We start from the raw sequence: 17,441 nt of genomic DNA, 5'->3' as shown, positions 1-17,441 counted from the left end.
TCTTATCCCCCGTGGTGGAATTCCCAGGTCGATGAGGTTGTATATAATGATTTCATGGTCTATATTGTCATAAGCTTTCGTTATGTCTGGTACTACTACCATGCGCATAGCGTGAGTGTGTGGAGAAACCTGTAAAACATCGTCTGATAAGATAGAAAGTCCGTCTTCAGTTCCGAAGTAAGAACGGAATTCAATTTGAGCAGGGTGATATTTATCGTGGCGTTCAAGCCACCAGGAAACTCGTGTGGCTAGCATCTTTTCAGCGAGTTTGCAGACAGTTGAGGTTAGTGAAAGTGGGCTTAAAGACTGCAGGCTATTTGGAGACTTTCCTGGTTTCGGAATCGCGACAACAATTGAATGCTTCCAATCAGATGGAACGTTTCCAGTCTCCCATACTTTATTAATAGCCTGAATAAGTGCGTCGAGAGCTGCTCCTTCCATGTTCTTGAAAACCTCATAAGGAATACCATCGGGACCAGGTGTTGTTCGTTGCTTCGAAGTTTCAATCGCCGCTATTAGTTCGGCCATGCTGAAAGGGCTGGATATTTCGGATTTGGAGGTTGTGTCAGACTCATCAATTTCGGGGCAGATTATGGGTGACGCTTGATCGTATTTCGGGAAAAACGCTCTAGCAGCGTGTTCTGCAAATTGATGTGGCGAACTCGGCATCGCTAACCTAACGCTCGCTGCAGGGTCAGGTTGCTTATGACCGCGTTCCATTGACCGGAACGTAAGCAAAAGTGCTGTTTCCAATGCGCGATCCAAGATTCTCGCACCACTCATACCATCGTCGTCGAGGAAGTTGCTTTTCATGCTGACGCGCCTTCGCCGCTATATGGTTAGCACATGCACGGCTACCTGGTGCATCGGGATTCCTCGACGCATACAATTCTGCCTGACGTCGCTTTGCCCAAATTTGCAAAAGGGTTAGGTGCGGTTGAGGTTGTTCCTCGTCAACTGTGGTTACAGTAGTGTTCCTCCGTAGCAGTTCTTGCAAAGCGGGAAGAATTTCTCAGGGCTCTGAGGGTACTTTATCAATCGATGATTCCCGAAACTTATCCCAATGCGTGACTGTTACTGGTCGTCGAATTTTCTTTATGCACGTATTATTGGCATATGATCACTGCCCCATGTATCTGGTTCCACCCGCCACTGCGGCATTCCAGGACCCAACCACCACGTGAGGTCTGGAGCGTTTGTTCTAGATACTGCGGGTACAGCACAGGTAGCCACAGCGTGATGGTTCAGCAGTGTAAAAGTGGCATCGCTCATGATGTTTATTACTTGGTATCCTCTTCGGGAGTTGTACTTGTACCCCCATTCTGTATGTGGGCATTGAAGTCTCCACCCACGAGAATAGGAATTCCCGGGTACGTAGACCGGATATGGGCTATCCACCCCAAGTTCAAACGTGTGCGCTGCGGTCTGGCGTAGAATGACTCAAATTGAACACGTATGTTGCAAGTTTTGTGAAGCGGAGCTGTTATTGCTACGCTATACAACAAATGCGATGGGCACAAGTGTCCTTATTGTCATCCTAAGCGATGTGCAATTTATGTACAGTGCTATCTGCTCTTGCTGGAAATCGTCGAAATTCATCACAGTGCCGAGTTAAGTGGCCACGTGATCACCTTTCAATGGGTGCCTAGTCACTGTGGTGTTTTTGGCAATGAACTCGCTGACAGTGAGGCAAGATCGGCCTCCTCTTCCTCTGATGAAGTACGGATTGCCTACACGCGACCTGACACCAACTCCATGATCAAGGCACTCATGCAGGACCTTACAAAGGCTTACAGAGCCCACTATGACAACATTCACAGACGTGTACATATGATTGACCCAGACTGCAAATTCTGTTTGCCCCCGAAGCTTACATGGAGCAAAACATCATTGCTACACAGGATTCGGCTTGGCGTCGCTTTCACCCGTCGCTACGCACACCTCATCGGCCGATCGAACAGCCCTGATTGTGAACACTGCCAGATGCCCGAAACACTGCAACACGTACTGTGCGACTGCCCAGCATATATGCTGGAGCGAAGGACGTTAGACAGTTTCCTAGCCAGCGTTGTCAGGTTTACGTTACGCGCAAACACAATTTTAATGCCCTGCAATGTTTATGCTTTTGCACTGTACTGTTAACAAGCTATGCCGAAGTGCAAACACCAATTCCCATGGATGAACACCGCGAGAAGTCGACGGAGTGAAGTCGAGCGCACCAAGGACGGAGGCAAATGTTGGTGCTTGTCGAGGGAAGAGCGGTGACGAGCGGCATACGTGCAGAGAAGTGAACCACACATATCTAAAGAGAGGGAGAGACATAAAAAAAGGAAACGCAGGGAGGTTAACCAGATGAGAGTTCCCGGTTTGCTACCCTGCACGGAGACGGGAGAAAGCGGGGTAGAAAATAGGATATAAAGAAAGACAAAAAAGAAAAGAAGAGAAAGGAAGGAAATGAAAGAACGTTCCAGTTATAAGCCTTCACAGAGGCCGGTGGGTCGTAATAAGTGCAATAACGCTTGCATGGCGTCGATGATACGCATGGTTGGATGTCCCGTCGATGCTGTAGAACATTTTCTTTTCCGGCACAGGCCTTGTCGTCCATGTGGTGGAGCGCCACAAGTAGTGATAGCCTTTGCGCACATCAATGCACAGGCACTGGCAAAAAATATGACCTGTTTACTTATTTGTTATGCGCACTCTCATTCGCCGAAGCTTTAAAGATAGGAGTGGGGTTAGAATCTGAAACGCAATTCAAAATTCGGAAGAAAAAAAAAGACGGCATCATTACACAAGTGTTAAGTTTTATATGAAATATGTTTCCTTGTCGCTACATTGGTCACTTCGGGCTTCAGTGTTGGCCATCCGTACGCGGAGCGCGTAGGTATTGGTGAATGTGACGCCCAATCATAGCCTAAACAGAGGAGTCACGTCTGTTCCGAGAAGTCTGGATAGAACCCGGAGCCTTAAGGTATGGTCCAGGCAGTATAGCCCGACGTGCCCTAAGTGTTGTTCATTCCATTTTCAGATGTGGTGCATTCAGAAGGGGGTTCCTTTACAACGTCTGTCCTAAAATATGTGTTTGATACGTGGCGGTTTTCTGCGCGGTCTAAACGAGGGGCTCCACCCGCGAGTTCTGATAAGGTGCCGTATGGCGTCTGTAACTAACTAAAAAAAAAACCAGCTGTTCATGCGGAGCGTGCCTCAAGGCTACCCGTATGTGCTGCATGGGCCACCTTCGGGTGGCAGATGACGGACCAATTGTGTGACGGTTCGTAATCAATAAGATGAGCTGCGACACGGAGGGCTGCAAGTTCTGCGGTCATCGATGTTGTCAAGTGAGGTCTATTGAACTTGATCGTGGTGCCTTTTTACTTGGATAACGACAGCTGCGACAGAGAATTGTTCGGCTTTCGGTACTTCTCATGTAAGAGGAGTAAGATGAGCCACTTGAAAACTGGTGATGACATTTTTTTTTTCGGACACCTGGTATAGTCAGGTTCGTCTGGGGTTGAATGAGACATCAAGGATGAATCGAAGGTCTCACAGGAGGTGTGAATCAGGAAGGTAATTATTTGCGATGCTCGAATACCGTCTCGCAGTATAATGGTACACGTGGCTTGTCCGCAGTTAGACTGGCTACATGGGAAAGGTGCTTTAGCGCTTCAGCTGCAATACGTGTCAGGGTGAGGTGGTCCCTAGCGATTGCAGTGGTTGCCGCTGTGGACACACATCCAGAAAGTTCTATAGACAAATTCAGAGCGGCTTCACTTTCACCCTTTATAATGCACCTATGCTTTCTTTTACTTGCGTTGGTTAGTGTTTGAAAATTATGCCACTGAAAGCCGGGAAAACGCACTCTGCGTGCACTGATAACCTAACTGTGCTTTGAAATAAAAAAGTCGCAGTTGCGCCCGAAAGCCGAAGCATCGGTTACGTTACCAAGTTAGTGGACAGCTATACGAAGTAAAGAAAGTAGTTTTATGGGCCGTGTCAACTTGTAAACACAGGCATACTAACTAAATTAACAAGCAATTAACGCACGCACAAGCAAACGTGTACATATCACACTCGAAGACCGCGGAAACTCGCTGTGAAAACGCAGGAGTGAGGAGGCGCGGCAGCAGCGTTGAGCGAATTGACCTTCGCGCTGCGTCTCGCATCAACGCAAACTAAGCCGCGTAGACACAGCGCACGGGTGGAATCAGTCCCCGCATATATGTTTCAAGAGAAAGCGGCCCGGGCGGCCCGGGCGGATTGTGCCGCGATCGCGGGCTCACCCTCCCACGCTTTCACTCGAGCATACAGTAACGGCGCGCAACGACGATTTTATCGCCCTTGGACTTTATAAGAAGCCTAACGGTGACGGCGGCGGCAGAAATGCGCCAAGTGTGTCCATATAATTGCTATCGCAATAAAAGATCAGGGGGGTCGCGACTCAGTGTTGCGGGGTGTGTTGGATTTTTTCCCCTACATACATAGCGCTTTCATGGCACAGGCACAAAAGGGCCCTGACAGTTCATCGGAAGGCAGCTTGCACTTCATGACCACAGGTTGCAACTTATGGATGATCTGGCACTCTGGTAACAAAGCGCGCGCAAGCTCCGAGAATCCCCTACAATAGAAACAGTGGAATGGAAATACGTCAGCGTACGCGGAGCAAAGCGTCATTGCTACGCAGGATTCGGCTGTGCGTTGCTACGCTCACCTCATCGGGCAGTCGAGCTGATCGCGAACAATGTCATATGCCTGAAAAGCTGGAACACAAATTGTGCGATTGCCCAGCATACGTGCTCAAGCGAAGGACGTTGGGTAATTCCCTAGCCAGCGTTGGCAGGAAAATAGTGTCGGAGGAAGCTATTCTTGGTTCATGGCCCGACGCTGCAACATTAATGCGTGCAACTGAAGCCGTGTTGAAGTTTTTACATGACACGAAGCTATACGAGCGGCTCTAGTAGGGTCACCGTCTAATGCACATAAGCACTCACCATAACTCTTATTATCATCATCAATCCCAGTACTTTGACTCCCCTTCTCGCTTCCCTAGTGCAGAGTAGCAGGCCAGAGCACCCTAGTTCAGCTCGACCTCTCTGCCTTTCTTATCAATAAAATCTATCGTTATCTCCTGGAATAATATTTATGATGTTTAAGTGTAAACAGATCGTGCCAATTTTCATCAACAAAGGCTACGTCCAGTGTCGTATGAGCAGAAAGGCACGGTCTTTAGAGCCATTCAACATTTTGAAAGATAAAAATACAGGTGATGTAGCACTTACGTTTTCGCCTTAATTACTGGAATTTTTAATTGGCCTACCTTATGACGAGGTGGACTATATTTTCGAAGTGTCCTAATATGCACAGCACAATGTTTACTGCAATAATTTTATTCATGCTCTTGAATAATAAACAAAGTAATAAACTGAAAGCTCCTTTCTAAGGTGTCTTCTGAGGGCTCGACTGGAGAGCAGTGAGGGCACCGATACTGCTGTTGCAGAGCAGCCCTCTGGACCTCTGCCACATTCTCAAGAGAACCTGCCTGGCGCTCGCCTACTGCCACCAGGCGGTTGAGTGCCTCCAGCGACAGAATGCTTTGCTGCAAAAAAAGGTGGATTGTTGGAATGAATCAACCGCATATAAACCATTATTTGCTAAGAAAAATGCTCGTTGCACTATTGGTACTAAGCGCCCTTAACTGTGGAAGCCTTTGGTGTAGTATGCGTAATAAAACAATGTGTCGGGACAACGTTGCTTTAGTTTTCATAACTGGGGTTGTCTTTTTCAGAGCCATTTGTCATGTCGATTAGTGTGCCAGCAGCTGAGGTGTCCCCGCACCTTCACGTGTCTCTACTGTCAGCACCACAAACCTATTTTTGTTGACTGCAAAACAAATGCCTCTCCCTACAGTCCCGTCTTATGCGAGCTGATTGCATCCTGTGCCTACAAACATGATATTTTTGTCCCATTACGCAATTTTCTACCATTCTCGGCTGCAGTTCTCTGTCCTTGACATCCATTCTGTCACACTTATGTAATCACCTGTTATGAATTGGCAACAAGGGATTGAAGACATGCATGGCCGGCCCGCCGACTCCATTTTTTTCTTAATCTAAACTAGCATATCAGTTGCCACTGTTTACTATGCCACTGTCTTCATGCCTTAATGCTATCCCCAACAATATTTGTAACTTCGCTTTCTGCACTGTCCTCGACTTCTCAAGTTTCTTTGTTGACCTCCAGGTTTATGTCCCATATTGCCTAACCGGTAGAATGCAATAATGCTATATTTTTTTAAAGGATATCGGTAACGTCGCGATCACAATTCGGTAATGCCTTCCACGTGCTGTTCAACCCGTGAAATTTTTTATAAGTTTCCTGCTTTATATCAGTACCTGCTATTAATATTTCACCTGGATAAAGATATTCTTCCATAGATTCTGCGGGCTGAATGCCACTCTTGAATTTCTGTTATCCCACCTAGTAAGTGAAGGTTACCTTTATCTCTTCCATATTATTCAACCTTCCAATGCTCGCTCTAGGTCAGCCTTAGTGTAATAGTTCGAATACTTCTAACCGTGCAGTGAATAGCACCTGGGAGATTTTGCCTCCTTGCCTGACCCTTTTTTTATTGCTATTCCACTTTGCTAGTGGCGAATTAATATAGCTGCATAGCCTCGATATTTCCGAAGGTATTGTGCTTCTTGTGCTCTATGATGTACAACGTTTATGACTGTATGTGTATCTAATTAATCCAAATGCCATTTTCCTATAAATTAAGCCATGTAAAAAGTTTCTTGTGCTCTGTAGATTTTTCAATTACTTGATTGGTGACATGATTGTGCCATGGCATGGCTCCGAAGCTCGGGCAAACGCGATCACTTTTACATTTTCGTGAACCCACGTGTATGTAAAAGCACGAACACTCATTGGTTCTCAATGCCTTTTTTAAACTGCTGGACATTCAGTTCGTTACTACGAGGGTGACTTAATCCGTGTACTATTATTATGCTAAATATGAAACAGTAGAAATATACTTACCTGCAGTTTGTCGATGTCTCCTTCACTGCGTTGGTTGCGAGATCCATCGTCGGCGCCACCTCCTTGTCGCATCGTAGCTAATATAGGCTGTCTTCCTTTTGCACAAATTATGTAACATTTGTGACGCTCGCAGAGTGGAGGAACTTGGCGCACTCACAGAAACAGCACCGAACAAGTTGTTTTATCACTATTACGCCGTGAACAGTAGGAGCGCGTTGCGATCTGTAAAATCGCCGAAGCTATTGGCAGTCTTACGGGGTGCACGGAAAGATGGCTCACGAAGGAACAGAACTATCCAAGGAACAGTGGCTGTCGTCGAGCCTGATCCATACGTCGCGCACTGCAAGCTCGTTGTACGAGTTTTTTTTACACTGGGCCTCTCCGATGCTTGCCGCCATGTTCAGCCGCTGAATGGATGGGATGACGCCACCACAGCGTTCCCTTTCGGTTTAATGCGAAGCGTAATAAATTACAAAATAGTCTAATACGCATTAAGTGTACATCTTGTAAGCTCTAATATGGTTTTAAACCGCGTTAAAGTAACTAATAATATTGTACCAAGTGCGTTTGTTTCATAACTTGCTTCTGAATGTATATGCACTCGGTGGAACGACAAACACGTGAAAGAAGGCCCGACCATGCACCGACGCTATGATGACGTGAGCCCCAGTTTATCGACCGCCCAGAAGGCAACGCCCAAGGAATGATAGCCATCCAGAGTGAATCTAGATAAACCAATGAAACTGGAGGCTTGTCGAATGATAAACTGTGTCTCGGTACCATTTGTGCTTTCATCTTAAGGTGTGGCCAGAGCTTGTGAAGATCCCGAGTTTCACCAAGCTGGGCGCATCCTGCATAGCACCCCTGCCTGGGCAAGCACGAAGATGCCGCCATTTATTGTTTTATTATGCAGATGCGCACTCGCTGGCGCTATTTGGTCAATATTCAGTGCTATATAAACCGTGCGTGGGCACATACATTAAACGCTTGACCGGGTGACGTATGCAAAAAAATCTTCGCTTTAAAGGGCACATACTATTGAAATATTGCGTCACCGTAAAGTATTTTGTACAACAGTTCTTTTCGAACTTGGGCGATACGGCAGAATAAAATCAAACTTGATATGATGTAAGAGCGTCGTAATATAGTTGCTTCAGTAGAATTAACTGAGCGAATTGAATGCACATTACACTGATATCAATTTGTTAAACATATCTGAGCAGAACTTCAATGAGTACGAGCGTCCAGAGAACGAAGAAGAGTTTACGCAGTAAAGGCCATCTTGCGACTTGATGGAAGAATGTCGTAAAGTGAATAGATTTAAACTGAGATATTGGTGCGCTGTAGCTATTTGTTAAAAGGCATCCCCGATTGAGGGACGTGACATCTGTTCACTCACTACAGAGAAATGGTACTGATGGCATCATTTTTTTTTCTTACATCTTTCTGACAAGTGAATCGAAATTCAGATCCTTGAACTAATGACTTAACAGAGACTAAATGGGTGCTTGCGGAATCTTAGTGCGTAATGGAAATACACCTGCAGAGTAGTCTATCAAGGCAGACTGCCGAGGGGAAGTCCTTAGGCCTTGTGGCACGTCGTTTGTGATTGGGGAACCATAATCTGATGTTCACAAACATGTACAGAGATTTCAACTTAGGTTGAAATGCTCTTTTCAAGGCAAATACAACACCTGTGAAAGTCTGCTTACTACATTGCCTTGGAGACCATTAAGATGTAGTGTGTGTGTGTGGGTGTGCGTGTGCGTGTGTGTGTGTGTGCGTGTGTGTGTGTGTGCGTGTGCGTGTGTGTGTCTGTGGAAAGTTGGATATTTGCTTCGTGAGGATGTACACTGAACGATAGTGAAATATCCGGCTGCATATACGGTGACCAACAGTTGAAGGCATTGTAGCGCACAAGAGCCTAATGAATCAGAAGCAGACACCTCCTTTATACCGGAGAACATGCTGATACTATCACCCTGTCGCAGAAAATGTATGCAAAAAGCAATTACGTGGTACTTGCGCCGGCTTGTTGAGGCAGTTCAAGACGCCGTATACTAGCGAGATATTTGCCTTGAGCAAGTTTCTTCATTTTATTTCCTGAAGCGTGCGAAATCAGCACCAGCGAATTAGCTTATTATGTAAGTGCGTATAAAGTCAATGTGGTACTTGCCGGCCTCTGCTGTTCCAAGTTTGCTGCTGCTTGGTTGCTGCGCTGAAGTAAAATCCATAATGCGTGCATACCTGGGCCAGCAAATGTGTGAGCTCAGGGCAAAGTTCTTAAGAATGCGTGACATACCAGCTCCCCCCCCCGCCCCCCCGATTCCGGGATTTGTATTAATTTTTAAATCTCACATGTTGGCAGGTATGGCATGCATTTCTATAGTAATGATACATACAGTTTTGTTCAGCGTCGCCCAAGAAAGCTGACTGCATTGACAGTGCTCCGACAGCCGGTATTAGTTAGAAGCCTACATTTGCCAATGATAACAATCATCCTCATTATTTCCCAATTATCATTATTCTTATCCTCATTATTGCCTTAATTCTAGACAGGAGTGGCAATGCTTTAGCCGGAGAAATCATTCAGGCATATGATATTATAAAGAAAGGGGGAGCCTGTATTAGCGATTCATCGGTTGTTTTGTGTAGCAAAGAAAAACAGTTTTTATAAATGGATGCTGTCATCTGTATGCTCTGTAATCTGTACGCTCTATCACATGACGCATTTGTTGACTTCATGACCAGTGTGCTTGCGCGATCTTGGTCTGCTGTGTATTTATGTAGGCGAAATCTTCGCAATAAAAATTTTTTGCGACTAACGCTTTCCCTGTGCGTCGGTGTTTTCTCTTGTCCCGTCTTGAAATTGTGCTTACCAGTACTCATTTATTAGCATCAATACAATCTTTTCCAAAGATTTCATATGCAGATGAGAAGAGCTTTTGATCGAGAGATGGAGAGCTTTTCGAAAGCAAATCGAATACTTTGCCCGGCTCTAGAAGGGACATGAAACGAGCCCGTGGTCTAGCCACAGGCCACGGAGGAAATGTGGGACATGGAGAGTTGTGGGCCTCTTTGTCATGAGGTGTATGTGCTGTGTTACAAAAGAAAGGCGAAGACGACAACGACGACCACGAAGGTGCGAGCATGATCGTCCAATGGCAACCGAAAAAGGAAAGAAAAAAAGAATTTCCGAGGAGCCTCGCCGCGAGAGCGTGGAACGCGAGAACGGCGCCGTTGTGAGGAAGGAAGCCGAGTAAGGAAACAGCAGCAGCGGCGGCAGAAGCTGCGTGTAGGATGTAGGGTCCGGGCTCCTGCCTGTGCCTGGGGCTCCTACGGCTCAACCATTGAAGCTGGTGTACGTCTGCGGGGCGTCCAGCGGAGCACTGACCACTGCCTCTATGATCATGAATTGCGTTCCTGGCCCGTCGGGACACGTCGTCTCCACGCTCGGCTCCAGCTGGATACTTCAGCAGCAGCCCTCGCGACGCCTGCACCATTCCGGCTGTGGAACTCGTTCGACACCTCACATTGAATCATATGGTGACGTACGAACATCAGTGACCTAATTCTGTACTGTGCAGACTAGTTAGAGACTCCATACATAGAAATGCTCCATAGTAATGTTTGTTAAAAGTTATATGTCGTTGAATGATATAAATATGTCTGTGTGTGTGTGACAGAGAGGAGACGCTTCGTATTTTCTTTCCTAAATCGGTCTGTATTGACCACATTGCCGAACCTACTACGGTCAAAAAATCTACACCATGACACTGTTGCACAACAATGTGTCACTCATTTTTCTCGCGCTGTCAATATTTGTGGTGTACCTCAAATGCATCCTGGCTGGAAACTGAATTTTCCTTGGAGTTCGTTTCAAAACGTTAGTTCGCCATTCGCCCGTATACGTTGCTTTCACTCAATGGTGAATGCGCTTTGAGCTTCGATGGAAAGCTCGGGATCAGTGTTGAAATAAATTTTCGTCTTGCGATATGTAAGAGCCTCGTTGGTAGTGAAATATACTTGTCGTTTTGCTATAAGCGGCTACTGCAAACATAGCCAGCGCTTCCTGTTGACTTTGTAAAGGTGAGGTTGAGTATGCCTTCGCATTCGTCGAGCAGCATGGACGTCATCAGCACGCAGTGTCCTGCGAACGCATTTCTTAGATTTGCCGTGTAAGCGAATCTCAAGCCATCGGAAGGAGGAACAACATGGTTTTCGCAACTTGCTTTGGCAATACTTGATTTACAAACTCACGCTTTCATTCGGTGTATATGCCACATGCAAAATAGTCAAGTGCCACTTGCAGGTATTAGGCGAACGAGAGGAGCGATACAGAAAGGAAACGATTAAAAGGAAGTGACATCGACCGAATGAACGGCTGCGCTTACGCTAGCAAAAATGTAAGGGGAAAGGAGAAGGAATGGCTGAGGGTGAACGGCGACAAAAGATCATCGCCTGAACAAGCATCTTTTTCTGTCGGTCCCTTTTACGCTGCAACAAGGTGACCAGTCTTCAGAGAGCTCTAGAGGACAGATCAAATTCCTAACTTCCCGCCTCTAGCATGTTTAGCACCGTCACTTAAATGCCTAAAAAAAGTTAAAATTTTAGTAAGCTACTGAGAAATTCGCACGTAGACGGATGTCTTCCGATGACTACGCCCGAACGTACGTAGTGCCATAAATTTGTGCGTCCTGGGTTTTCTAGCCGGTTTGTCTTAGAGTCTTTGCAAGTGGAAGCAAGTGTGCCCTGAGAACTGAAGTCAGGCATCCTTTCTTTTTTTGGTTATATTTGACGCCTTTTCATCTAGGGCCTTCTCAGTCGATATATACTGCCTAACTTACCTCATTTCAAGCGTTCTAACATATTTCGTGCATTATGAAAAGCCATTGAAAGCATACTACTATTTAGGCGATGTTCATGTTCGTTCATTGTTCACCGACGTCGATGAACCGATCACTATAGCAGCGGTTAGATTGTCTTACTAAACGGAAAGCTGGACGAACACCATCGTGTTGGCTTACACTTCTACTGAAAAAAGAAAGAGGTCACTCCAAAGAAGTTATACTGGTCGATACTATTTAATACGTTCTTTGTACACGCACTCACATTCATTCGTCACGCACTCCTTTGCACATGCCGTTGTTTAAGCCTTGGCAGCAGCGCGGGCCGGGTAGAATTCGGCGGCCTTCTGGGCGTCGTCGTCTCCGAGGATGGGGGTGTCCTTGTCCTGGAAGAGGCGCTCGTTGAGGTAGTAGAAGTCCTTGGCGCTGTTGCACGGGATGGACTCGTCGAGGAAGGCGCAGGTGAAGGAGGCCTGGTTGAAGACGGTCTGGTTGCCGCAGGCGAAGGCGTGGTGCTCGAACTCCACGTTGCCGTTCTCCTTAGTCACGCCGCGGCACACGTGGAACACCTGGCAGTTGGTCTCCAGGTCGGCGTAGTAGCCGTCACGCGTGCACTGGAAGGACGACTGCAGGGCGCGGCCCAGCAGCAGCTCGATGCCGTCAGGAAGGGGGGCCGCCTGGCGGCGAGCCTGCGTTCCAGAGGGGAGCACAGCGTATTGACATCTTACTTTGGTTGCAGGTGATGTCCATTTCTTGACGTTCACGCGACCCATATCGTTTGACCTGAATTGGCGAGATTGTCTGCAATCTGAATCTAACGATACATGTTTCCATTTTTCTTTCGTACCTTCGTGAACTTTTACCGAGTTATTCACGCCGCAATTCCATTGGCGTCCCATGTTGCTGTTTAGAGGCAAGGACGGCTAGGGCTATATATTTTTAGAATCCAACGCAATCATGATTATATATTCGTGGCTTCAATTAGGGCACTATAACATTGAAATGGAGGTTGCAAGGAATACTCTGTACCTTGTAATTGGAGGGATGCCTTACGGATTCAGTGGGCTACAATGTATACACCATGAAGAAACGTGAGTTGCGAAAAGAAAGAACTGAGCTCTTTCATCTGACAGGAGCAACGTCACTTCTTGTGTGTACTGCGAAGTGACACAAATGTGCGCTTTGCCCGCTATCACCGAGTTCCTGACTCAAGCATGGTACGCCTAAACACTGGCCTGCGCAAAAGCGTTGCTAAATGTGGCAAAATTTAGAGTTTGAAGACAGGGGTTTTACAGGAACACGTCTGGTCGGGAGGAGTCATGATAAGTAGTTCAAAACTGGACACGGACCAAAAGAATAAAAAAAAATTGAGAGATGTTTTGGCTCCTGCACGGCAGCAGAAAGATATATTATTTTACATTTTATGGTAGGCATCCCACTTTAAAAACTTAAAGTCGAGCGTTTGTGCACGTCTCCTTTTCAAGTTGTGCATGAGCTTAAATTTCTGCCCGGTTAGGATTCTCGACATATTAGCGAATACGGCTGCGCAGTGGCAAAAAGCACTGTCGAAGAAAGATATTCGGGAATTCGGCACTTCAGCCTCTGTACTTGCAATGTTGCTTCCATTATTATTAATGGATAATGCATGCATTTTACGACAAACGGAACTCCGTATATAAGAAAAACGTTGCCCTTGAACCGCTTTCACCACCGTGCTACTGAGCGTCACAGAGATGGGTGGAGGAGAATGGTGCGTTTTTTGTATGGCTGTAGATGGCCTTAAAACCTTGCAAGGGTTCTTTTATTGCAAATGCAGTTTCTTGCATGGTTTCTTAGTTCTGCCTTCCCGAGGGAGTTCTCGTCGGCTTGCTGTAACACGTTTTCAGCAAATAGCTAAAGACACAAGACTTGCAATGGTGTTGAACAGCCAAGCTGGCGAGAATAACCGGTTTCATTTATGCTCGATGTACGGCAGCGCTAGTTTATCTTCAAAGTTCGCTTTCTTCTTTTATGCATGCAACAGAATAATGATTGTTCGCTTGATATGTGATGAACAGTAAATGAATGCAGCATTAAAGTGTCATCATTTGCCAGCATTAAAATTCTGCCCTTTCGAATTTTCCCGATGTGTGTACGCAAAATTTGGATCTTCTGGTGTGGATCTGCGTATGTACATAACATATTGATAGCAACGACATGAACTGATTGCGGCATTGCTTAAACACACTCGCATCTTCAAACACCAGATAATAATATGAACAGCACGTACCCGTGGAACGGCAGCGACCAGAGCGGCTGGAAAGATAATGAGTTAAAATTTACTTATTGTGTTACTCAGGAACCACGAGAAAAAAGAAATGTCATAAACAGCTGGAATTCGTCAGCACGCACATTGCGAAATACATTCTCCACTGGTTTTTTATACACTCTACACTCTAAGAACAGTTTACACCCTTTGGCGTGCCCCTTCTGCCACACAACGATAATCGTCATCTGCCGTGATGCGTTTCCTTTCTTTAACGCTGCGATCCCGGAATTTTCCAGTAACGAACGGCACGCGCGTTATCAGAAGGGACACTCCAAAGGGTGTAAACAATTCTATGCTGATAACGCGCGTGCAGTTAGTACTGGGAAGTTCCGGGCTCGCAGCGTTAAAGAAAGGAAACGCATCAAGGCAGATGACGATTATTGTTGTGTGGCAGAAGGGGCACGCCAAAGGGTGCAAACTGTTCTTAGAGTGTATACAGTTACATTGCATACTACATACTGATATATATCTATTGCGGTCAAATCGAATTATTGCTCCATATTTCAGTGACAACACATGCCAGTAGACAACGAAGCAGTGAAACAACCTTCACCTAACTGAAACCTAAATGGAAGTTTGGTAAAACTTTTCACTGTCTTGGGACGGACTCTGCGTCAAGAAAATTTGCTCGTCTGTAAGCGGCGCTTACATGGCTGGCAAGCGTGACTCATGCTGTATTGACAACGTCGGTGACACACGCTGTAGTCATCGATAGGTCACGAGAGTCAATTAGCGACGTCGTCATCTCGCTTCTTTTCGACTGCGTATTCTCGCTTTACGTAGGGTGACCTCTGATGATAGCTAGCAGTGAGGGCCAAATGAATAGTCAGAAGCACGAGCAGTGACCACCGGATGCGCGACAAAACTTTGTCTCGAACCAGAGTCCACGGTAGACCGGTGCAACCACACACCTAAGCGCAAGGGTATCCCGTGCGTTAGAAAAGTATGCCCAGGACTATATCAAATATTGGCGGGCTGGGACTGCATGACCGCCTATGCTCGCAGCGCGCAGTTATGCCATGCCTCAATTGAGATTGCAGTAACGGGTCTTCCAGTCAGCTGAAGATTTGTTCGGTGCAAGGCAGAACATTTCAGCTGTCAGAACGCTATCGAATTATACTGCTCATGTTGGGCAGTGTGCAACGCCTCGATTGCGCTCCCGCTTGCCGTAGCTTTAATTCATTTTTGCCCGTCTTCGGAGATGTATTCGTCTCGAGAAACCAAGACTTCCGCGATCAGCTCGATCAGCGATGTTATCGCTTTTATACCTTCTTAAGGCTGTATACTGAAGAGTATAATGAAACTTACCCAGAAGGAGGACAGCGGCAGCCTTCATGATGCTGGTTCGACGCAACGTGAAAAAAAAAAGAATAAGCACACCATTGATCAGGAATACTCACTTTCGCTTCCTTCATACACTTTCTGAAGTGACCAAGCACACCGGTAATAACATAACATAGGATTTAAAAGAATAGCTGGCTCGAGAGCCTGCAAACAAGCGCATATACTGGAAATTACAAGTCAGGCGAGGTTTTCTTGTATACCACATGGAAACCTGACTGTCATGATGCGGAGTTAGGTAGGCATAGATCGAGACAACTTGCGAAAAAACTGTGGACACTCCCAGTTTCTTAAGTAAAATGATCGTTGGCCAAAAGTTTATGCAGGCGGAAAAAAAATCGTACCTTTGCGGTTAGTGCCGTGGCTGTGCCACAGCATGGCTCACTAACAGTTAAAAAGACGGCGGTGACGTTTGAAATTGGTAGGATATGCCATCAGTAGCGGCAGAGGTGTTCGACCAGCTGGCGAATTCAGTCAGCGGCGCGGGACATAATGATTGAATGAAGCTAGAATCGAATGAGGCGACTGACGTTTGTGCTACAGCTGGGCTATATCTACGAGTCAAAAAACCCTCGGCAGCTGGATTTTACTATTTGGTTACACTGTCAGGGTTGCCTTTTTAATGATATTTCTCGTTTCCTGCTTTCTTTTTGCTGTTCTGCATTTCCTCGTAGTATACCAGGCTCCTGCTTTTGCCATCGACGCGAAACATGCGGGACATATGATAAAAATGAAGATAGTCGTATGTAAAATAATTCTTACGAGATGTTCAACATATGTTGCCTACAAAATGATTGACCTATGTTCAAATAAGCCAATTGCAAGGGCAGCTTCAGCCTAATCTTTGAGGCTAAGCAATGGAAATTGCTGCTCTGGAAATAAAAGTATCCAGTCTTTGGACAAGCATAGTCGACAAAAAATCAGGGCCAGGTTCGTGGACAATATATGGGCGCTTATTAATGCTATTTCATGCAGTGTTTTTACCGCAGAATTCATTTATGCTTCCATGGGCCCACAATACCCAAATTATGCAAGAATTCCGACAACACGTGCTGACGACTGCGTGGTTAGCGATTTGGGAAAAGCGACCTTGATGTCCGTTCATGTGCGCCCAAAAAACCGAACAGCTCCATCGCTACCCGATGAAGCAGTGGTGTTTGAAGTTTACAACGACGAACGACAATTGTATTCCAAGATGACGTCCTCAGAACAGCGCGTGCACTTTCGTTTCTCTTTCAAGGGGGTTCCGCGGGCACAGGCTGTTGTTGAAATCCCACTTCAGCGGACGACTCACCTGATGATCGCGTTTCCGAAAGAACTCGACAACGGAGTCCCAAGTGTGCGATTGCTACTTATAACTGTCAGTTCACCCTCTCCTTCTCTGCACTCTTTCTTTCTTTTTTAACATCCAGTCTGTGGTATCATTTTGAAGCCGTTATCCTCGTCCAGCCCGTCTACCTTCTTTCCGCGGCATCTTCCTGCAGTGCACGATATGCGAGAATCCGTGTGCCACACATGCCAACTGACCGATCAAGAATATGCGAGGGTCGTACGAAAGGCAGCAAGTCAAAGTTAAGACGCGCAAGAGGACAAATTCTTGGTCCAAAGAGAGCGATTGCGAAAGCAGCCTCACGGAAATAAAGAAAAACTCTCACGTAGCATCTCATTGTTGCCGACACACTCTTCGGCAATTATACCGTGGCGTGCCGCATTACTTCGCGCGCTACTACTTTATTACATGTATCGAGACGTGTACGCCTGCAAAGCGTGGTGGCAACAAATCGTATCTTCTTTTTTCTTTCTTTTTTTCTGATGTAGGCGATAATCCCGTTTTCACGAGGAGCAACTTGCCTGCTTCCAGTTGCGTGTGGTGCTTCAGTATTGACCCTCGAGGAGCAATGTAAGAAAGT

General features: G+C 46.2%; 1 protein-coding gene across 1 annotated transcript; it reads right to left on the bottom strand.

Annotated features, from left to right (window-relative positions):
* Positions 1 to 12,167: 12,167 nt before the first annotated feature.
* On the bottom strand, positions 12,168 to 16,838 carry LOC142578046 (U-scoloptoxin(01)-Cw1a-like). Its single transcript, XM_075687464.1, has 4 exons — positions 16,826 to 16,838; positions 15,499 to 15,530; positions 14,152 to 14,177; positions 12,168 to 12,571 (listed from the first exon to the last, which is right to left on the bottom strand). Exons 2-4 carry the CDS (start codon positions 15,524 to 15,526, stop codon positions 12,185 to 12,187), a joined length of 441 nt encoding a protein of 146 aa, XP_075543579.1. The 5' UTR covers positions 15,527 to 15,530; positions 16,826 to 16,838; the 3' UTR covers positions 12,168 to 12,184.
* Between the last annotated feature and the right edge of the window lie 603 nt (positions 16,839 to 17,441).

The sequence above is a fragment of the Dermacentor variabilis genome, chromosome 4 (assembly GCF_050947875.1).
Source record: "Dermacentor variabilis isolate Ectoservices chromosome 4, ASM5094787v1, whole genome shotgun sequence".
NCBI classification, from domain to species: domain Eukaryota; kingdom Metazoa; phylum Arthropoda; class Arachnida; order Ixodida; family Ixodidae; genus Dermacentor; species Dermacentor variabilis.
This window is presented reverse-complemented; position numbering and strand designations above follow the sequence as displayed.